Source organism: Phoxinus phoxinus (assembly GCF_949152265.1).
Source record: "Phoxinus phoxinus genome assembly, chromosome: 17".
NCBI classification, from domain to species: domain Eukaryota; kingdom Metazoa; phylum Chordata; class Actinopteri; order Cypriniformes; family Leuciscidae; genus Phoxinus; species Phoxinus phoxinus.
This window is the reverse complement of record NC_136892.1, coordinates 14,892,040-14,915,205: the sequence shown is the minus strand read 5'-3', so window position 1 is coordinate 14,915,205 and position 23,166 is coordinate 14,892,040. Positions and strand designations below refer to the sequence as shown.

Sequence of the window (23,166 nt, the reverse complement as noted above, 5' to 3'; positions counted from 1 at the left end):
ATTTTGCTCATCTCAAACAAGCCTAAAGACCGCGCTCATCGACGCGCTACTACCGGAAATCATCATCAGCAGCGCTAAATAGGAATGGTTGATGTCAAGAATGTCTCCAAAAAAGTGTGTTTTGGGATGTGAGGGAAAGTTTACCTTGTTCAGCTTCCCAAAGAACCCAGTGTTACTGGAACAGTGGATGCAGTTTGTATTTCCGGGACAGCAAAGGAGTGTGGCAAGTGCGGTTTTGTGTTCTGGTCATTTCAGTTACGAATGTTTTATTAACAAGGCCCAGGTCGTCGCTGGATTTGCAAACCGGTTGCAATTAAAACCACGATCGATAATAAGCAAACCTTCCCGCGCGCTCCCGCTTGACTCTATAGCTCCGCCCACGCCCAGAATTAAGGACCTTGGCTTTTTCCGGATAGAATCGGAAAGCTGTATTTTTATTTTATAAATATGATGAAACTAAAGACTTTTTGGAGATATGAAGGACGCACTATTACTCTATAGGTACTCAAGATTAACATGAGATTGACTGAAACTAAGTATTTTACCCCCCCCCCCCCATCCCCCCCCCCCCCCTTTTATTGGCTCTTGGAGCTCCTGTTTCAGCAAGAGAATCATGCCAGTCCTGTTCTCGCGTCTCAGCGTTTGAATAGTTATGCTGAGTTTGAATATTATTTCCTCAATAAAGAATAACTTCTGTTTGAACGCGATCCCAACGTCTCCTGGTCTCTGCTTTGACGAAGGAAAAAGTTTCCTACAATCTGCTTCGCTGCTGCTGCTGCTGAGCAAGTACGGGACTTGCTAATGCCAATACACGACACACTGCTGTGAGCAAGTATGACATGTTGCTGTACAATATAGCGTACATGAATTACCCGCAGCAGATCCATACAGGTGGAGCCGGGGAAGGTGGAGGATTTCTGAAAGTGCGCTGCAACTGCTACAGCAAATGCTGACCAAATATTTGAAGGTTGAGCTTATTGGCTACTGATACAGCAGGGACCAATCATCTGTGCCCTATAGAGAATGATGGCTTTGTACAAAATCGCATACTCTCTTGAGCAGGTACTTATTTTGAATAAATAATTACTTCACAACCTCTAAAAAAGTATGTTCTTTATATAGTATGAGTGTGTGTAGTATGAATTTAATCCAGACGTACTACATTCGAGATGCTTTCCTCTCATCCTCACGTGACCTACCAGCGTCAGTTGCGTCGCTTCACTGCCGTTCACAAATCCTCTCCCGTTGACTCATGGGATAGTAAAGTGTCCATCGAATGCACACTTTAGAATCTCGCCAGAAGAAGTAGGTCATCCGGGTAGTTTTTGCCTACTCTTTTATGAGTACTGTGAATTCGGACAAACTTCTTTTGTCACATACTGTTTTGTGTAGTAGGGAAGTATGTCATTTCGGATGCAGCCGGTGTGACTGCAAGCAGATTGAGTTAAAGGGCGCCTATTATGGAATTTTGAAATTTACCTTTCATGTAGTGTGTAACATAGATCTAAGTGAACAAAAACATCCTGCAAAGTTTGAAATATGAAAGTGCACCGTATATAAAGTTATTGTCTTTCAAAAGTAAGAGTCGACTCTGAGTCATTTTTATGAATCGTTAGAAGACCGAAGCTTTTTCTCTGACTAGATGACGTCAACTTGTCAAGTTATTTGAATACGATACGTTGAACGAATCATTTGGGAGTCGGTGAGCAAATCAGGTAAAAATAAATGCATATTATACGACAACAAAAGTGTTTTTTGTCATTGCATGCATGTAAAACTGTTGTTGGGGACTCCCAAAACTACATTAGGAACATTTAAAATGTCACAATAGGTGCCCTTTAAGGACCTATCAGCCTGTGCCATCTAGAGTTTCATGACAGAACTTTGTATTTCCATTAATGCCGGGAGTGATAGCTGCACATTTTTTGTTATAACAGGTTTTTAGGGTAAACTGATCTATTTTAGGTTAATCAGTGTGAAACAGACTAAAACCTTCTTTTGGCATGACCTTACTTTTTATTTGTATTTTCTTTGAAAAATGAATGATGCATATATTCTTCATAGGAACATGTAATAGAAACAGCATAGTTGATTCTTGCCTACTGTTGAAAGCAAGTCCACAATATCAAACATCAAACTTTTAAAGCTGTAAATGTAAGTATAGCTGAAATTTAAACAAAACCTTTACTCTGACTTAGTTGCATACATACCCCCGGTTTGACAGACAAGGCTCAAACCAGTCCCAGACTAAAAAACATGTTTGAGCTGTTTTATCTGAAAGAAACTTACACTAACATATCTTAAAATGTCACAGTCATTGTTTTGTCTCAAGATGCACACCAGGCACGCACACGTTTATAAAACCAATTTAAAAGTCTTACTTAAACTAAGGCCTAATCCTGGCTTAATCTAAGCCCTGTCTGTGAAACCAGGCCCTAAAATGCAGACACAGTTTTCAGCTGGACAGTGAACTTAAATAGTCACACTGTTCTCAATGTAGTCTGGAGACATGTAAGGATAGGGCAACACCAGCCGGCTGTTCCTGTCTGCGATGTCTTCTACTATCATCTTCAGCTCTCTTTGGACCTCCTCCACAAGTTTGACGGTTGCACCACTGCGGAAGTACCACTCATTATAATGGCACAAGGGTACCTATAGAGGAAGTAATGGCTAGATGAGTAACACATCTGCATCCTACAGTAAATATACAGTATTAGATCCATGTAGCGATACCCTGGAGGCCAGTGTTAACACTCACAAAGTCAATGGCAGGCTGAGACAGTAGAGATAGGACACTAAGGACGTGGCAAGAGGAGTTCACCTCCGGAAGGAAGGAGAAAAGATCTTCCTCAGACACTGAGTTTTTGGTCTGAGAAGGGGGGCGTGACATGGCCGCTGGACTGTTCGGTATCCAAAGGTTAAAATCCAACTAAATGTGAAGAATGAGTTTAGTAAATTTGCATTGGCTAAGTTGACATAATATGCTGTTTGGGATACCCTCTGTCCATTTATTAATAACTGAACATACCTGAGAAAAGTTCACAGCAGCATGGAGTGCTGAGCAGGAGAAGATCACCATGGTTACAAACTTGCACATTTCAGATGCGGTCTGAAATGACTGTGGAAATCCTAGAGATGATATGAAGGCAAAGCAAAGGTCATTTGATTAATTTTACATCACTATGAAGAATATATGGAGTAGATGGATAGTAAAAGTGACGTGTAAAAGTGTTCATGATAAAGAATCTTTAAAAAGTGTTTTTCAGGTTCTTATAAGCCTAATCTTTGTATTCATGTTGGTTTCATAGATTTGAACATGTATAAATGTAATAAAATGTAATGACTCTGATGTGGTGTAACCATCAAGTAAAATATAATAAAATATTTTATTAAACATTGAAAACGTGTGTACATATCCTTATTATTATTAAAAAATGTGAATATATTTTTCAAGCTATAAATTTTTTCCCATATATAATAAATTATTCATTCATAAAAAATATTGTTTTGGGGGAGTTGCACCACATGACATCTTACCACACCTGAACGAATCAAGCCTTGTCATAAAAAGGTCAAATTATTTGATGTTTCCAGAGACATTTGCAAAGAAAAAATGTAGAAATTACATCAACTGATTATCTATATTAAAGTTAATTTGAGGCTGGGTACTCTTACTTTTTTTTATGGCCAATGAAAGTGTGGAGAACTTTGTCTTCAGTAAACTCTCTGGGCCCTATCTTGCACCCAGAGCAAATTACTTTGTACGCTGACGCATGTATTCCTATTTTGCACCCGACGCACAGCAGAGTTTTCCCTCCACAGATGCACGTCTGTAAATTAGGGAATGAACTTGCGCTCGGGGGTTCAGCAAAAAGAGCAGGCGTGTTTCGGCGCAAACGTTCCCTGGTGCTATTTTGCAGTTTGAGAAAACAATTCCGCCACAGTCCAGGAAAACCCTAGTCTAAAGTCAGAGGCGCGTTATTCAGATGTTATTTTAAGGGCGTATGCTTGGCCATAATGTAGCGTGTGCACAACGCGCATACACTTTGCTTCTCTCATAAACTAAACGCAGCAGTTCATATTTTTGCAAACCATACATAATTACAAGGAAAAATATTACCACACGAGGGAAATCATTGTGGTGGTCCAAATGTTTTCAAGTCTAAAAATGTTATAGACCCCGTTAACACCTGTATTTAGAGTCGTACACTTGTGATCCTCCAAAACGCATCTTAATACCAGGTGTAAACAGGGCCTATTTGTCATTCCCCTACAAACCTAGGTGAGTGAGGCCAAGGAATCCCTCCGTGAAGATCTCTCTAATCCAGTTTTGTAGTTCACAGTCATGCTGGACGTCCTCATCGTTACAGTAATACAAACGAATCCAGCCTGCAACAAATCTGAAAGGGAAATGCAAATCATGTTCTCACTTCAAACCTAAAGACACAGATCCAGAAAATGCTGAATGCTGATGATGTACCTGTGTAGAGCGTCCCAGACCCTGAGAGCATCTTGAGCGTAATAGCAGATAGGTAGTGCATCCAGTCCTCTCCCTTTTACGTCATCTGGCACACACATTGAGCTGTAGCTGAGGCGTTGTGTTGCTCGAGCCATCAGCAGCGGAATTGCCTCCAGGCCACACGCTATTGACTATAGAGAACAAAAACATAAACTGTATAACATTAAACTAAATCAGGAGTTGAAAATAGATTCTCTCTTTCACTCCCTTCACAGAGTATTTATAAAATAAACACACCAACCTTGTCAAAAACACCTTTTGTGGCCAGAAGAGTGGCTCTAGCCTGAATGTTAATCTGAAGTGTGCTGCGGATATGAGGCATCAGGAGCTGAAAAACAAAGGCACCATTTATAGGTTTAGGTAAAGAAATCAAACTTTCACTTGTAAGTCCATTTATGGTGAGGCCTAACTCTTTAAAGCATCAAAATGAACAAATAACCACAAAACCCTGGAACGGCAGGCTAAAACAAAATGGGTGAAATTAATTTTATTTCAGTGCCTAATGAATTGTATACCGTACATGTCTGTAAAGAGAAGAAAAGTAAATTATTTTTCTGATTGTTTTGGGTTTACTATGGAAGATTATTTCTACCACATAAGAAATAAATATGATTTGGTAAATCATAATTATGACATAAAAAGTCACAATTATAAGATATTACATTTACATTTATTCATTTAGCAGACGCTTTTATCCAAAGCGACTTGATGCGACAAATGAGAAACAATAGAAGCAATTAAACTAGCAGTAGGACAACAGTATGTAAGTGCTATGACCCTTCACAAGTACAATCCAACGCAATTTTTTTTTTTTTTTAGTTAGAATAGAGAAGAAAGTGTTAGCAAGCTATAATTAAGAGATAAAGAGTCAAAATGATGACATAAATTGAAATGATGGCAAAAAGCTATTATATTCCCATATAAGAGAATTGAAAAACATGCTTTGAGTAACCATAATGAAAAAAAAAATGAATGTGTTGAATTTACTTACAATATTCATTTTGAATATTTGAATTCATATTCATGTGAATATTCACAAAATTATGAATTTTTGTCACAATTCTTAAGTAAATCCAACTTAGATCAATTTTTATTAAAAATGAACCAGAACACTTTGTTATACTTAAATATATGAGTTCACTCATCATACTTTACTTTAAAAATATTGAACAGAATAGAATCAACTAAGTAATTGCAAGTTGTATTAACTTAACATTTAATCATAAAAAATAAATAGGAAATGATTTCACCTTTGCCTTCAGGGCTTCTGTAAATAACTGTTCTGCAGAGACGATGCATTAATTTGTTCAGTATCTTTGGGCTGAGCATTGACTGTTTCTACCTGGTGTAGAGGATGAATCTCCGGCAGCTGTCTGAGCGTGGCGGTACAGCACACCTCTCCTAAAAGATGAGTGCGCAAGAAATGGGAAAGTAGTTGATGGACCAGGAAATCTGAATTACGGACCCACATCTTTGCTAACAACCAATCCGGTGCAGCATCAGAGGGGAAGAAAACAGGATTCTGTGGACCAGGAACCTGTTGAAGCTGAAATATAAGTATAGTTTAAGATTTGTTTAAGATTTCGGCTTTCATTTGGTCAACAAAACTCAGCCAAAAGGAATTTTGTGTAACTAATCACAGATTGCTGACTATTACAATAACAAGTCGTTATAAAACCATACTTGTATGGCAATGGGCTTTAGTTCTCCATCTCTGTTGTAATGCAGCAAACATAAGGGAGCAGACAAGTATGTCTGTTTCTCATTGATAATATTAGCAGGCAGCTGATCAAGCACTTCATAATCCAGAAGATACACATGTCCTCTCTGTGGAAATATATAAATTATAATCAATGACAATTATGTTACAAAGTGATGAATACAAATGCCCTAAAAGTCACATTTGCACACAACCACACCTCCATCTCCTGCTCCAATGATGAGTCCTCTGGTAGAAAGGGTCTGACCGTCTCTGAAGTGACAGACAGGTTAGGTGGCAGGTTATGGATCTGACTGATATACAAAGGATTGCAGCCATTTAGGCACTGATATCCAAAGAACGCATCCTCATGCCAGTGATCCTGAACATATCCTACGAGAAAAATGCACAGCAAAAAAAAAATCATATATATACCGGTAGTTTTATTACTGTAAATTGTAAAATGCAATTTATTTGTTTGGCATACTGGCAATGGTGTTCTCTCTTCCATTGAAAAGGAAGAATGTCTCAAGTTCCTGTAGGCTGCTCCAAGATCTTCTTCTTTCAATAAAACCCTTTATGTAGTGCATATTGTTAACTGGGCTGACAGACAAACAAAGTGAAAATATCCCACTGTGAATTTCAGTTCAGGTGACATAAGATTGAATTAATATCAAACTAGTTTAAATTGAATCTAAAATACAGTGCAACCATACCGTTGACGGATGTAACTCAAGTTGAGTCCTAGAGCTGTCACACTGGACATGCTTACACAGTGAGGACCACCTTCAACAAATGTGCCCCACCTATAGATAAAAAACAACTTATTTTTTAACTAATAAAAAAGATGGAAGGACAAGTAGCTGCACGATGATTCATTAAAAGATTGCGATCTTGTCACGGTTCATGAATTCACTGTTTCCTTCTTGTTTCGTCTCGTGTAGTTGTTGTTGTTGTTTGCATGTGGGTGTGTGTGAACGGGCGTGCCGCTCATCATGGCTGATCAGCGATCCGGCTGATCTCACTTCCATCACCAGCTGCAGCTTATCCACTAACCTTCATATTCTCACTGCAACTTCCTCTCTTTGTCAGATCGTTGTTTGATGTCCTCGTGTGTGTTGGTCTTGGTCGATGTTCAGTTCCGTGCTCTGTTCCTGTTCTGTGTTCCTGCTCACGTCCCGGTCTGGATTCCATTCCCGCGCACCGTTGTCTTCAATCTGCACTGCACCATCCGGATTCTGACCACCTAGTCCCTGCGTTACCAGTTCTCCAGAGACTTGATCACCACTTTTAAATAAACTGAGTTTACTTGCATTTGCTTCCGTCTCTTCGATCATGACAGAACGATCTGACCCAACAATGGAAGCAGCGAGTACTCCCACACCATTGGATGAGTTCGTTAACTCAAGTCTCCTGCGCATGGATAATCAGGAGAGAAATCTGAATGACACGGTACGGGCCGTTCAAGCACTGGTGACGCAGGTGTCCGAGCTCACCCAGAAACTTCAACATCTGCAAGTTCCCACTGCGCTGCCCACACCGGCCGTTCCTCCAACACCACCTGAGAGCGCTTCCCAGCCAGAGCCCCGCCTACCAGTTCCGGAACCATACAACGGTAAGCCAAAGTTTTGTAGAGCGTTTTTGACTCGATGCTCTATGCATTTCTCTCTTCAACCTAGAACATTTGGCACCGAACGAGCCAAGGTCGCCTTTGTTCTCACATTGCTGACGGGGAAAGCTGCGCTATGGGGAACGGCGGTGTGGGAGAACCAAGACGCCTGCTGTGCCTCGTTCCAGACACTCGGCGCCGAGATGAGAAGAGTTTTTGATCGAGCCGTCGCTGAAAGAGAGGCGGCTCGGGTGCTCGCGGAGCTCAGACAAGGAGAGAGATCGGTATCGGATTACTCGATCGAGTTCAGGACCTTGGCGGCTGAGTGTCAGTGGAACGAGGAGGCGCGGTGGGACATGTTTCTGCATGGGCTAGCTGACGGCGTCCAGAGGGAGATCTATGTCCTGGATCTTCCCTCCTCTTTTGAAGACCTTGTGGAGCTGGCGCTTCGAGTAGATGCTCGACTATCCAGGGTCGAGCGACGGAAGTTACCCAGTCGGGGTTTTGGAGGTGCTGAGTACCAGCGAGCTGGTGGAGAGGATGCGGTCAGCCCCATCTACGACCCCGAGCCCATGCAGATCGGTCGAGCTCGGCTTTCCCGGGAGGAGAAGGAGAGGCGGAGATCCCAAGGTCTATGTCTATACTGTGGCGTGGCTGGACATTACGCTTACAACGGCCCGGTAAAAGGCCAAGCCCGATAGTAAGTTTGAGGCTACTATCGGGTGGGATCCCCGCTGAGAAGACCTCATCAACATCTACGCTCCTCCCGGTAAGACTAAGGTGGTCAGTACACAATCACGACTGTCAAGCACTGGTGGACTCTGGGGCCGAAGGTCATTTTATCGACCATTCACTTGCTATTAAGTTTCATGTTCCCCTTCTACCACTCACCCGCACCATCGCTGTTCATGCCTTAAATGGCCAGGAGTTACCCACCATTTCATTGATCACCGGACCTATCACACTTATCACATCTGGCAACAACACCGAATCCCGCTCATTCTACATACTGGACTCCCCACTTGCACCCATATTGATATTTTCATCTTCTCTCCAGGAACACGTGCAGCACGTCCGACGAGTGCTTCAGAGGTTGCTAGAGAATGGGCTTTTTGTCAAGCCGGAGAAATGTGATTTTCATGCACAGTCTGTTCCTTTCCTAGGGTACATTGTGTCGACTGAGGGAATGCAGATGGATCCGGAGAAGGTTGAGGCTGTGGTGGATTGGCCAAGTCCAGATTCCCGTAAGGCCCTACAGAGGTTTCTGGGGTTCGCCAATTTCTACCGGCGTTTTATTCGCAACTTCAGCCAACTAGCCTCACCTCTGACTGCCTTGACCTCCCCCAGAACTGCGTTCAGGTGGTCGGACGCAGCTGAGTCTGCGTTCACTAAACTGAAAGGCCGCTTTGTTTCAGCCCCCATCCTCATTTCCCCTGATACTTCACGTCAGTTCGTGGTGGAGGTTGATGCATCGGAGGTGGGGGTAGGTGCGGTGATATCCCAGCATTCTCCCTCAGACGACAGGATGCATCCGTGCGCGTTTTTTTTTCACATCGCTTGTCTCCTGCCGAACGAAATTATGACATTGGTAACAGAGAGTTGTTGGCAGTCAAATTAGCGTTGGAAGAATGGCGGCACTGGTTAGAAGGGTCGGGGGTACCTTTTATCGTCTGGACCGACCACAAGAATCTGGAATGGGCACTTTTTTTCGGACGCTTTGACCTTACTCTCTCGTACCGCCCGGTTTCCAAAAACATCAAACCCGACTCTTTATCGCGCATTTTTGACTGTTCCGAACGCCCGTCTACTCCCGAGTGCATTTTACCGGAGAACCTATTCATCTCCACACTCGTATGGGAGGTTTAATTGAAGGTCAAGACGGCCTTAGAAGGGGTAACGCCTCCGCCCGGTTGTCCACCGAACCGTTTATTTGTACAGGAGGAATTAAGGTCTGAGGTTATCCGGTGGGGGCATTGTTCCAACGTGGCTTGTCATCCAGGAGTTAGTCGCACCAAGTTTTTGGTTAAACAACGTTTCTGGTGGCCACTTATGGCTCGTGACGTTCACAGTTTTGTATTGGCCTGCTCAGTTTGTGCTGTTGGTAAGACCTCCAATCGACCCCCAGATGGGTTACTCCAACCACTGCCGGTTCCTTCGAGACCCTGGTCCCACATTGCGCTAGATTTTATCACCGCCCTCCCACCCTCTCAAGGTAACACGGTAGTTTTGACCGTGGTGGACCGGTTCTCGAAGGCAGCCCATTTCATTCCCTTGCCCAAATTACCCTCAGCCAAGGAGACAGCGTTGATCGTCGTGGATCACGTCTTTCGCTTACAAGGCCTCCCGACAGACATGGTTTCCGACAGGGGACCCCAATTTGTGTCCAAATTTTGGCAAGAATTTTATAAATTACTGGGAGCGACTGTTTTCAGGGTTTCATCCCCAGAGCAATGGTCAAACTGAGAGGGCCAACCAAGATTTGGAGGGAACGTTGCGATGTCTGGTTTCCAAGAATCCTGCTTCATGGAGCCAACAAATGTCAATGGTGGAGTACGCCCACATAACGTTACCAGTGTCAGGTACGGGCCTATCTCCGTTTGAGTGTAGCGTAGGTTACCAGCCACCAATGTTTTCTAGTCTGGAGTCTGAAGTCGCGGTTCCCTCTGCTCACGCCTTCGTCCAGAGGAGTCGTCGCACTTGGACTAGAGCCCGGGAGACTCTACTCCAAGTGGGAGCGCGCACCAAGGCCAAAGCCGATCGCCACCGGTCTAGGCCTCCCGTATACGTTGTGGGTAAAAAAAAAGTGTGGCTTTCTACCAGAAACATTCCTCTCCGCTCCGTCTCTAATAAACTTGCTCCCAAATTTTTAGGCCCATTTACTGTCACCAAGATCATTAGCCCGGTGGCAGTCCGCCTCAAACTACCTCCAGTGTACAGGAGGATTCATCCCGTTTTTCATGTGTCCAAAATAAAACCCGTGTTTCATTCTCGCATTAATCCGCCAGTCCCGGTTCCTCCACTGCCGCGACTCGTAGAAGGGGAACCTACATATTCGGTTAATCATATTCTGGACTCTAGGCGGAGGGGACGCGGATTCCAGTACTTGGTGGACTGGGAAGGTTACGGTCCGGAGGAGAGAAGTTGGGTACCTGCTAGAGACATCTTGGATCACTCCCTTATTGATGATTACAATCAACAGGTAAGGGAGTCTGGGGACGCCAGGAGGCGTTCCTAGGAGGGGGGGGGTACTATCACGGTTCATGAATTCACTGTTTCCTTCTTGTCTCGTGTAACTGTTGTTGTTGTTGTATGCGTGTGGGTGTGTGTGAACGGGCGTGCCGCTCATCACGGCTGATCAGCGATCCAGCTGATCTCACTTCCATCACCAGCTGCAGCTTATCCACTAACCTTCATATTCTCACTGCAACTTCCTCTCTTTGTCAGATCGTTGTTTGATGTCCTCGTGTGTGTTGGTCTTGGTCGATGTTCAGTTCCGTGCTCTGTTCCTGTTCTGTGTTCCTGCTCACGTCCCGGTCTGGATTCCATTCCCGCGCACCGTTGTCTTCAATCTGCACTGCACCATCCGGATTCTGACCACCTAGTCCCTGCGTTACCAGTTCTCCAGAGACTTGATCACCACTTTAAATAAACTGAGTTTACTTGCATTTGCTTCCGTCTCTTCGATCATGACAGATCTAGATTCAAGCACCCACACGTTCACACGATAAATGTCAGCGATTTGCCTGTGTCTGTTAAACCTTTGATAAAATCACACCAGAACATTAAAATTTGACCCAGAGAGAGCAGTTATTTATAGGTATAAAACAGCTTCACAAACAGTCTTTTCAACCACACAGTATTGTTATTTCAGTGTTGCAAATATTCAAATTATCAACAAAAAAAAAAATATATATATAGTTAGGATATAAACAATGATGTCTATGGAAGCTATCATAATAGAGCTAATCACCTTCTGAAAGTAACATGGTGCTTCAAATAATAATTGCATCGATTACATTGTTACACCAGTAGGTGGCAATAATGCATTTGTCATTGAATCATTCGGTCAAGAGATTCGTTCAAAATGGCTGAGGCTGAATCCGAAATCACCCCCTAAACCCTCGTTCACTATTCCCTACGTAAGTCCACTAACACTGTACACTTAAAGGAGTTAATGAAAACGAGTGAGCAAATTCGGACAGCCATTGAGTTGCAGTTTATTGAGTGTTATTCAATCCCACATCGCACTACAATAACCAATTGCAGTGCGATGTGGGATTGAATAACACTCAATACACTGAATGCACTCAATAACGTCCACTACGTTTTCGGACACACTAAAAATGTCTGTCCCCTCAAATAAGGCTCTATTTGGGGTATAGGGTGCGATTTCAGATTCAGCCTCATTCATCCAGTAATGAAACAAGCGAAGTATTTATGAGTGAGACTCGATTTTTTAAAACAATTTATTCAAATTAATAAAACATTTGAAATAGACTGCAGCAATTAACAATTTCTCAGAACCTCTGGTAAATTACATGTTATTTTGTTCAGTCGTCTGTTCAGAATCGTGATCTCAATTTGAAACAAAAAAACGTGATTCTCAATTTAATGTATCCAGAAACGTGCAGCTCTAATTGATGTGTAAAAAATGTTTTACCTGATAAACTGTTGTTTATGTTGGAGATCCCTCTCCCTGTGAGCGGTTAGGATTGCAAATGTTTCCTCCTTTTTCAGACAGGCTAAAGGAATTTTAGGGAAAGATTGAGAGAATACAATATAAAGTAAAGAAAATAATTGAAGAAAGAATGAAAATAAACAGACACAGCTCACCTTTCTCGTTGCGAAGCTCAACGCAGCCATCTGCTGTCCGGATCCATTTATGGCAAGGAAAAACCTCCATCTCGGGATCCCCAGAACTCCGTCTCACCTGCACATCCCGACAGTGCCAGTCCAGGTCCGGAAAGCCAGGCTGAGCCTCAAGACGGAGTCTCAACAGAACCACTACGCCAACTTCCTCTTTAGGCTTGATGACAACTGTACAAGCCTGTCTCGAAAAGAAAAACAGCACATTTGCATTGCATTCGTGCTAGATTAATTTACTATGGGATCACAGTATTAAAGACTGCTGCCATAGTGAATGGCTCTGTTACTGTTACAGTCATTTGATATATTACATGCTAAGCATATCTAGTTGGGTTTAGTGTGGGTTAAAGTGCCTAGGAGGTACTGGAGTGAACTGGAGCTGTTAGATACTATGTTTTTTTAGATTATTTACATTTATATTTATGCATTTAGCAGTTGCTTTTATCCACACTGACTTACAAAAGAGTTAGTCAATGACTGACTTAGCCAATAATAATAACATTACATTCATTGTATTTGCAAACTGTTAAACCTGTACTGTTAATTTCATCTGTGTTCAGAGCCATGTGATGTCTTCTCAAAAAAGTTGAATGTCTTACTGAGTCTGGCAAGAGACGCTGGTCCACTTTTACTGGAGGGCTCTCACACAGAGTACCAACCAACGAGACCCAAACGCTGCCATATGTTCCTGAGAGAGAAGATGCTGAGGTTCGAATAGTCACATGAAAGCCATCCATTTCTCAGCATATAATTCCCAAGAATTAAAAGGTGCGGCCTATGAATGGAAATCATGTGTGAGACGAAAACAGCCAGACCTTTACAGTACACACACCCACAAGAGTTCAAGACTGCAGAAATGAATGCATGGACTCCATGAAATCACAAGGACTCAAGGTAGACTTACTTTGTAGATCATTTAAAATTAATATTAGAAAGGAAAATAGCAAAATACTGTGCAAATGAAGAAGGAAACACAAAGCAGGGTGAATGGAAAATAAATAAATAGGAAAATTACTTTTGGATATATAAGGAATATGCAAATATTATCCAATGATAAGAAAGGTTAATTTCCAACTAGCAGCAAGTTTGATACAAGATATCTGATATTTAATATACATTTACATTTAAAAAAGCAGGCAAAAAGGTCATGGTCGTTCACGCAGGTGCATGAATCACAAAAAAATCTCTCTTAGTAGCATATTTACTGGCTTATGCTACATTATATTAACCCTTCACACGTAAGTTTAAAATATTTGTAGTTCAGAGTCCTATGCGTTCGTATCTTTACTTTACTTTCTTTTTAATATCATCGTGATCTTTATGCAACACTATTATGTTCGTTATTTGCAAATATTTGCATATAACGTTAGATGTGAAAAAACGGCATTCCGAATTTGAATTGTAAATGCATTATTTGCCAAAATAAACAAATATATTCCATCAAAAAACTAAGACCACGTCAAAACGATATAATTAACTCGTTTTCTGTTCTTTTAAAAAGTTTAAACATTATTTGATATAACTCAGCCTACCTAATGAACTCTAAAGCTAAATCTCATTAGATCTTATTAGACTATTACAACGTTTAGTGCTTTTCTTCTCGTCGGTGCAATATTTTTCAAACTATGCTTTAAACGCGGTAACATGACACGATCAGTACAAACACAGCACAGACAATAAATGCGCAAGTAAAATTGCATGAACTTACCGTGCCAATACTGTAGCTGAAGATCTCAGCCGAGCGCACTGATGGAACTCAGTTCATCACATTATTACACCTCAGCCAATCACGTGCGTGAGGAGGCAAGGCGCGCGCTCTTCCGGGCGGTCAAGGTGTTTATGGTTATTTTAATTCTGATGAGTCGTGACTTGTTGTGAGCTTGTGAGTTCTAAAGTGGCACGTGAAACGTTGCGCCTTGTTATAGTCTACATAAGCTTGCTTGAGCGGCTTTACTTTGACGTTCCATTTACGTGCATTTTAAGTGTAAAGTGGATCAGCAAATAATTATATTCGTATTACAGTTTTTCTGAATTGCTAAAACACATTTCTTGAAACCATCGCTGATCGCTCACTTTCATCGCTCACCTGCTCTTCCTCATCATCATCCTCTTCCTCCTTGGTCACCACCTCTTACACACATACTCTTCCTCCTCTCCCTCTTATATTGTTTCAATCCATTGTTGGTGATATCAACATTCAGTGCAACATTTTGAGTCAGTTTTGGCTCTGAACTGACTTGTATGTATTATGTACAGTTGGTTTGGTCTTTTTATTAGAAATAAGTGTGAACAATTTTTGATTTTCGTTGTGTGTAAACGATGACAACTGTGTTGTAGTTGTGTTTAACTTTTGCCTTAATGTTTTATAGAAAGAGTGATTAATTCGACGAATTGGTTTAGGCTATTGAGAATTTGGTTCAGAGAATTAGGTTTGGCATAGCAATTCAGAAAAAACTTAAGACTTATTATTAAGGACAAATGAGGTCCAAATATAAAGAATTTTATTTTTTACAGTTTGTCACAATTGCTAAGACACATTTCTTGAAACCTCCACCCATTTTCTCACATTATAGCTAATTAATAGCTAATATAGCTAATTAATTTTACATTAAACTCACAAAACCAAACAATGCTTTCAGATCATATGAGTCAATAAAATAAGCACTACAGATCATTATTTAGACACTACATCAAAAATGGAGAACAGAATCCAAAACGTTACATGGAAAAAAATATATACTGTAGCCTATCCAGTAGACAATTTTTGCAACTCTAATTTTTTTTGGTAAAACTGAATGAGGTGAATATATTGTATACTGTACTGCAAGTATAGTATTGTACTTACTGAATATTGAATAGTAGGCCTATTGAATGTCTGTAAATTCAGTACTTGCATATTGTATAAATACTGCGGTCCAACTGCAAAATCCAAAAATGTCAAATAAAAGTGAAAAGCATGTTACAGTGCACTCAATTAAGTTGTGCAACTGCAAATCAAGGTCAATGAGATATTGATACTGCCTCAGCATCATGTCTTCCTGTTGGCTCTGGCCTGAAAATAAGTGTGAAACAACTAGAAGGTATAGTAGTGTGTGAACCATTTTGATACGTTGTGTGTAAACAATGGCAACAGTGTTGTAAAACTTTTGCCTGCCTGCGTTTAGCGTTTTGAAACATAAATGCATCACAGAGCAAAATGTGTTTTAGTGAGTGAGAATGTGTTTAGAATTGAGCAAAAATCGTGCATGAGATTTGCAAACAGTGTCTATAGCCTACCTGAACGCGTTAAATGTTTTACAGAAAGAGTGATTTATTCGACAAAATAAATGGTTTTGGCTATCGATAATTTAGTTCAGAGAATGGGATTTTGTGCTTAATCAATTCAGAAAAACTGTTTAACGAATGGTGTATATAATGTTACAGTTGATATGGTGAGTGTTATCGTATGAAGAAAAAAAACACTGTTCCCTGACCGGGAATCGAACCCGGGCCGCGGCGGTGAGAGCGCCGAATCCTAACCACTAGACCACCAGGGACATGCATCAGTCGAAGAGTAATACGATTCTAATACAATAACAATAATACGATCCAAAATATAATATCATACACATGATCATGCACAAGTTACCGTCTTTAATTTATATAATTTTATTAACATATTTGGGAAATAGCGTGAGCGTAGATAAAAGTTTTATAACTGATAAATGCTTTGTGATTGAGAAATGTTTTGGGATTTCTCCCAAACAAAACAGCATGTGACGTCATTACGCACAGGTTTTTAATCGCTTTAAAGCCGTTGGATGGAAACACATTTTCACCAGCTTTATTCGCATGAGTTTTTTTTTTTACTGAACTTCTAATAATTCGATTGACAAGTGAATGGAAACTTAGCTACAGTGATGCATAATTATAAAATGGCAGCTGGCAAGCTTATCGTCAGTTCATTCACTGTGTTGCGCCAAATTTAATTAGAGACATGTCTTCCCTAAAAACTTAAATAAGACAAGAAAAAATAAACTGTATATAGTATAGTTAATGTAAAGTGACAATGAAACCACAAGACCTCGTGGCGCAACGGTAGCGCGTCTGACTCCAGATCAGAAGGTTGCGTGTTCAAATCACGTCGGGGTCATAGCTTTTTTTTTCTTTCCTTAATGCGACTACAATTAAATTCGCTAATTGTTTTTAAAAGTCCTGTAAATGTGATTTTCATTACATCACATCACAATAATAATCCCATAATAAGTATCTCACACACGTACACACAGTGTTTCTTTACAAATAACCAACATTTAATAAATACATGGTTTTTATGTAACAAAAAGTATGTTACTACACGCAATAAAAAGTGACATGATGAGACTGACTGCTCATGTTACTGGACTTTTATTGTGAAGGAATGTTGAGGACTGAGACTCCTACCTTTCGGCACAACCATTACTCTGACCTGCAGATACTCAAACTTACACATTTGGAACACATTTGTCAAGTAAGCAATTCATAAGTTCATAATAAAAAGCCTACAGCAAAATGATTTTATCTTTAAAAGCTTGTGAAAGATGTCTACATTTCATTATACTCCTGCAGTCAAAGAGAACAAACCAAAAAGAGGTAGTTCTGTGCAACTGTTGACTTCCTCTTTCAAAAAACATTGTTTCCTGTGTGATATTCACCCACACATTTGGAAAACATTTCCCACGACACGCATGCATTAACACGTACAAAAATGATAAAAGACAACAACCACAAAACAGTCATTAGACTGACAACATTAGCAACATCATAGCATCTACAAAACATCTACATTGAATTTAATCATCATCAATAAAACTTGGTTTTAGAACATTTGATCACTTTATGAAACTCTCGCCATAAGAAACAGTGGTGCTTGTGGCTCCGTTTTGTCATCCTACATGTTGTTAATTCAAGTAGAGGTTTTGTGTGCTCATAAAATGCACAATGTTTATTGCTTCCAAGTATTCACAGGTTATATCCACAGAGGACCTTTTAATTTTGGATTGACTTTACAATTGACTTTGTGTTGTTCAGAAATAAGAGATCAGGCTTGTTGTAATTTGGCGGGTTGGCCAGGGGGTCATAACCTAAACGATTTAACATCGGGGCAAGGCTGGCCATATCATTCACCACATCAGCAGGGATCTTGCCCACCCATTTAAACAAAGCATCCGTATTCACTGGCTTGACGACTTGATCAGTTGACAGTTCCACTCTGGAAGAGAAACAGGAATAAAAGAGACAATGAACAATCATAAAGATTTAGAAATTATGGCAAAAAAGGCCTAAGTGCTTGTATAAGACATCATGAAAATAAAATAATCTGCCCTCTAGAGGTTAAGTGCAGTACAAACTGACAACTTATTCCAGTGGGAGAACTTTTAACGTCTACCATTAGTTCCATTATAGGACTGTGACGAAATTAGTGCTCACCAGATGTCTTTGGAAATGCTTGCTGGTCAAACAAACAGTCTATTTACCCCTAATCTATTTGTTTTACATATCGTATTACAATGCAGTGGCATATTTACATAGAGAATGCTAAATCTAGCTCTTAACTATAGGAAACGTAAATCTGCATTTCTGACCCACGTCATACGTCTGACCCATTGTCTGGAAAAGCCATAGATGTAAAAGGAAATGGTGAATTAAAACATTGACAGGTGTCAGAGGATATCAAACACGTTTCATATTTGAGCTGGTTTTTGAACACTTATTGTTTTCATTTGTCATATACCTCCTAGCAATGATGAGGGACATGTGTTTGTGTGAGTTTGTTGTGTTCAGAACAACTTGTAGTGTGTGATTCTCAGTTATTTGCATGATGCCCAGATGTTAAAAATCATGTACCCCTGGTTTCACAGACAAGGCTCAAGCTAGTCCCAGACTAAAATGCATGTTTAAGCTGTTTTAACTGAAAGCAACTTCCACTGACATATCTTAAAGGTGCCATAGAATGGAAAACTGTATTTAACTTGGCATAGTTGAATAATAAAAGTTATGTACATGGAACTGACACACCGTGAGCCAAAAACACCATAGTTTCCTCCTTCATATGTAAATCTCAAGTTTGCAAAAGACCACTTAAAAACGTTGCAGTCGGGATTATTAATATTTACGCCCCAAAATGTGCATATACAAGCCCATGTTCAAGGCCAGGCAGTATTAACATAGACCTGCACAGTCGAATCATCAGAAGTTCTGCAGGTATTGTGAAAAAGCAAACAAGGACAATAGCGAAAATGGCAGATCATGGATATAAATGTTCCAGGCTGTGCAGGGGATGTGAGCACTTTTCATACCCTTCCCACATAACAGAACTGTCAACAGGCATGGTTGATGTTTATCTACAACAGGATATCACACCATTTTAATTCAAAGTTGTTAGTTTGCTCTGCCCAATTCACCACTTGATAGATTTTCTAACCTAGGACAATTATTAAACAGGCTTCGCTCAGCGTTTGATACTGAAGGGGGCAATTCCAACTACACTGAACAAAATTATAAACGCAACACTTTTGTTTGTGCCCCCATTTTTCATGAGCTATGTACACAAAATCACTGCATGAGGCAAATGGTGGTCACAGAGAGGAGAGAGAGTGAGAGACAATTCAATGGATGGGGATTATTAGGAGGCCATGATTGGTAAGGACCAATGGGTGGATTGTGGCCAGGACACCGGGGTTACACCCCTACTCTTTACGAGAAATGCCATGGGATTTAAAAAAAAAAGTTAATCGAAGTTGTAAGAACGGGTATTGTTCAAAATTCATGCATAACTTTGATGAAAGGTTTTGATCCACTTCAAATGTTGACTATATATATATATCAGTGCCATTGTTTTATCTCAAGTAAACACCAGTAATGTTTTTTTCTAAGGCAGGTTTATAAAAGCTATGTAAAGGTCCTAATTAAACGAAGGCCTAATCCTGGCTTAATCTAAGCCCTGTCTGTGAAACCAGTCCAGACTCCATAGTGTTTTACTTTGAATTATTTAGACAAAATATGTTAATACATGCAACAAAAATCTCTCAAAAGTGTGACAGCAAACATATCAAAGCACCAAACTCACTCACTTTGACAGTGAAACTCCTCCAGCTTTCCCAATAAGCTGTTCGTGGTGCAGCACAGCGGTGTCCCACGGCAGATCCAGGAACTGAAGGAGCTTGTGCATCACCCGCTCAGGGTTCAGCACCAGCTGCTCGTAGTGCACGGGCAGACAGTTGCCATCAGTTGCAGCCAGGCACTGGTCATACATCACCTCCACTGCCCGGTTCCACTTCACCAAACAGTCCCGGTAACTCGTCAAGTCAAATCCAGTGATAGTCACCTTGCGGGAAATCATAGAGTGTACAGTGGCCCTGCCATCGCGAAGCATAAGAATAAACTTCGCTTTTGGGAAGAGTTTGGAGAGGTAGGAGAGGGACTTCAGAGCAAACGGGTCCTTATTGCAGAGCCTCGGAGCGGGCTCGCCGTGCCCCACTATGATCTCCAACAGGAAGGCACGTACAGCGGAGTCTAGGACCTCATCTGTGACGCCAGCCTCGTTGAGACGGAGCCGCTCACGCGCCGAGTGACTCCAGGTGGCCTGCATGGCTAACAGCCGGGGGATGACCCGGGTCTCCTCTCCACACCGAACAAAAGGGTGGGCGTCCAACATAGCACGCATTAGTGTGGTGCCGCTCCGAGGGACTCCACCAATGAAAATGAGAGGGGTTTCCTCATTGTACTCCTCAGGGAGTTGTAACGGGTCACTGAGGTTTCTGCCAGCGTGTAGGTTTACTGCCCACCCGTGCTGTGCCGCGCGAGAATGGGCATTTGGACAATCTATCGTGCTGAGGCCAAGATAAAATACTGTGATGGAGCTGATGACCCCGCAGATCAGGAGAATGTTGCATGTTTGTTTTCTCATGACTTATAGTTAGGGGAGAATGTGGTTTGTGGTTATAAAAAGCAGAACGAGACCAGCAAAATTGGTACACCAGAAGGGGGAAAAAGGTCAGGAGGGATCTTGGAAAGACAGAGCGAATGCTTTCCAGAAAGGGTCACGGTGAAAGAATGTAGCTTAGGTAAAAGTTAATGGGGGAGGGAAGGGATGTGCAAAATTTTTTCCAGCCAGCAGCTCTTCAGGCTCTTGCTTGGGGCTTCAATAAATTTAGACTTGGTAAGTCAAGCCTTATGTTCTCTGTCAGCACCATTGTGCCTGTAGAAAGGAGAAGGAAAAACGCTTTCAAAAACAGATTTTGCCAGGTCTGGCTACTATTGTACATATCATGTTACATTAAATGTCACATCTAATACCATTACAGTACAACATTACCGTAATGGTATTAGACAATTAGAGTTAGGCAATTTGTAACTCAAGAACTACGCTTGAAATGCAAGCCTAAACACAACAAAGGAAAATGTAACTAGAAAAACAATGTGAAATCTGTGAAAAGAATAGCAGAGTATCCAGGTCAAAGCGGAGCAATCTAGTACAGTGGTTCCCAACCTTTTAGACTCAATATTCAACAGAATATGCAGTAATGATGACAAGACAACACTTCTTCACTAACAAAACGACCATTGATAGATCAAAATAATTTGTTTTTGAGTTAACAAATTAAAATAAGAAATAATTTGTCTGTTTAGATGTTGTTCATCTTGATTTCCAATGGTTGACCAGAACCAATCTACTAGAATATCCAGTTTCCCCTTTGCATGCATGAGCAGGTATGGTTTGGTTACACTACCGCCATGTGTGTGTCACCCTTCCTTCCTTTGTTTTTGAGGTGTCTACAGCACCTTTTATAAATGTGAACATGAAACTTTGGCAAAACATGCACGCTAAGACCCGATAAGCACCAACACATCCTGTTGTGGGCAGTATCAGTGGTTGCTTTTAATTCCGATGCATGTTTCCCAAATAACACCTTTGCACACATGAAACTCTTAACACCTGATAGTTGATCTTAAACTGATTCATCATTATCCAAATGAGAGCAAATGCAGTAAAATAAATGTTTGTAAGTAAAATACAACTAAATACCAAACAAATCATGATTAATCAATAACTTAAATGCTAAAATCCATTCTTAATAAAATGTAGGAACTGAAGCCACATGCAAATGGCACATATTCTGGGTGGCCTTTTACGTGATAAGATAAAATTTCATACATAGAAATTTCATTTGGAAAATAAAGCCCTGATATATGCTTGGGCGTGCTTTATGCAAATTTCTAACCTTAGGCATAATTACCCTAATTCATCATATAAATAATGTGCCCAATAATCTACCCAATTATTAGTTCGAATTTTAGACCTAATTATGGTTCTCAAACACGTTTCCCTTGAACTCTCATTGGTTGAACAAACAGGTAGTCCCGCCCCAGACTCACACCAATGGTGCGTTGAGCCGATGACACATAAAAGAAAATGAAAAAAGTGTTATGATAGTGCCTCAGTGGTTTTACATTTCAGTCAAACCAACGTACGAAGAATAACTAACGTATAGTTGTTCCGGCATCTTAAAAAAAAGAATTTTAACAGGAAAAAGTATTTAAAATACCTTGAAACAGTGTATTTTCTCGCTACTTTGGTTGTTTTCTGGTGGTCTTCATCAGACGCGAGAGACATGCGTCTGAAAACGCATTCTAGCTAGCATTTTTAAACACCTTCAACATTGAACCGCATTTTTGGGTATCACAACATGAGTCGAATTCTCCAAGTGTTGCAGACCGAATATGTTCAGTGATTCAGATCGTTGCCGTGTAATTTGAGGGAAACGTGAGCGCGCGTAACGTTACTGCAATAATGCAACAAGTCGACAGAGCTGTTACAATATGTGTGGTCGGTTTGCGATCACGATTCATGACCGTGTACCGTTAAAACAAAGCTTAACGCATTTTTTCACTTGGAGGTGTTATCTGTGACACGAAGACGACGTTTAAAATGGTCGTAAGGGAAATCGGAGACAATTCTACCCGAGATCAAAGTTATTCTTCAGCACGATTGACTGGCGGCCTGCAACAAGGAAACTATGTGTGAAACACTCACGACACGTAAAACCCCCCCCAAAACAACTCTTAGTTTAAATAGTTCAAGAGCGTCACGTGTCTTACCGTACAGAAAGTGCAACTCCTCGAATCCTACATTCTCCAGAATCACGTCTCTGATGAAATGCAGACGTGAAGATCGTGTTTAAACGGAGCTATAAAGCTCTGACGTTGAGAGATAGTCTTTCACCGCGAGCACATTTCTCATGAATCTTCTTTCTGTCTATATTTCAGGATTCACTGTCAGACGATTTCAATTAAAGAGAAAACCTGAATTATAAGCAGAGGTTTTAAATCCATACCAGTTACCACGGCGCTATAGAGGAACTCTCAAATTTCATTGGTTACAGCAAACGTCTATTGCCAATCAGATGCTTTTCATTGGCTTTCTCTGTGACATGACATTGCTGTCATACATCA

At 40.9% G+C, this 23,166-nt stretch overlaps 2 protein-coding genes across 3 annotated transcripts in view; both read right to left on the bottom strand.

Annotated features, from left to right (window-relative positions):
- Positions 1-1,999: 1,999 nt before the first annotated feature.
- Positions 2,000-14,511, bottom strand: LOC306984681 (hydroperoxide isomerase ALOXE3). Its single transcript, XM_079586197.1, has 15 exons — positions 14,402-14,511; positions 13,293-13,468; positions 12,661-12,874; positions 12,488-12,569; positions 6,935-7,024; positions 6,706-6,821; positions 6,439-6,611; positions 6,203-6,346; positions 5,862-6,065; positions 4,761-4,847; positions 4,481-4,650; positions 4,279-4,400; positions 3,029-3,129; positions 2,759-2,929; positions 2,000-2,652 (listed from the first exon to the last, which is right to left on the bottom strand). The coding sequence occupies exons 2-15, from the start codon at positions 13,428-13,430 to the stop codon at positions 2,473-2,475; spliced, it is 1,992 nt and encodes a 663-aa protein (XP_079442323.1). The 5' UTR covers positions 13,431-13,468; positions 14,402-14,511; the 3' UTR covers positions 2,000-2,472.
- Positions 14,512-16,854: 2,343 nt separating this feature from the next.
- The window catches only part of tpst1l (tyrosylprotein sulfotransferase 1, like), a 6,349-nt gene continuing 37 nt past the window's right edge, over positions 16,855-23,166 (bottom strand). Inside the window, exons 1-3 of one of the 2 annotated variants that reach the window (XM_079585285.1) lie at positions 22,813-23,166; positions 19,785-20,911; positions 16,855-17,923 (exon numbers count right to left, since the gene is read on the bottom strand). The exon at positions 22,813-23,166 is cut by the window's right edge and continues 37 nt beyond it. In XM_079585285.1, the coding sequence (XP_079441411.1) occupies positions 17,701-17,923; positions 19,785-20,620 (1,059 nt within the window). In that variant the 5' untranslated portion in view covers positions 20,621-20,911; positions 22,813-23,166 and the 3' untranslated portion in view covers positions 16,855-17,700. Of the gene's footprint in view, positions 17,924-19,784; positions 20,912-22,259 lie in introns of both variants that reach the window. The other variant, XM_079585286.1, reaches the window with a different exon arrangement.

Coding starts and splice junctions, on each gene's coding strand:
- LOC306984681 (XM_079586197.1), bottom strand. CDS start 13,430: ATGGATGGCTTTCATGTGACTATTCGAACCTCAGCATCTTCTCTCTCA. Junction 7,025..12,487: donor CATAAACAACAGTTTATCAG/GTAAAACATTTT, acceptor TTTTATCTATAG/GTGGGGCACATTTGTTGAAG. Junction 6,612..6,705: donor AAGAGAGAACACCATTGCCA/GTATGCCAAACA, acceptor TTTTTCTCGTAG/GATATGTTCAGGATCACTGG.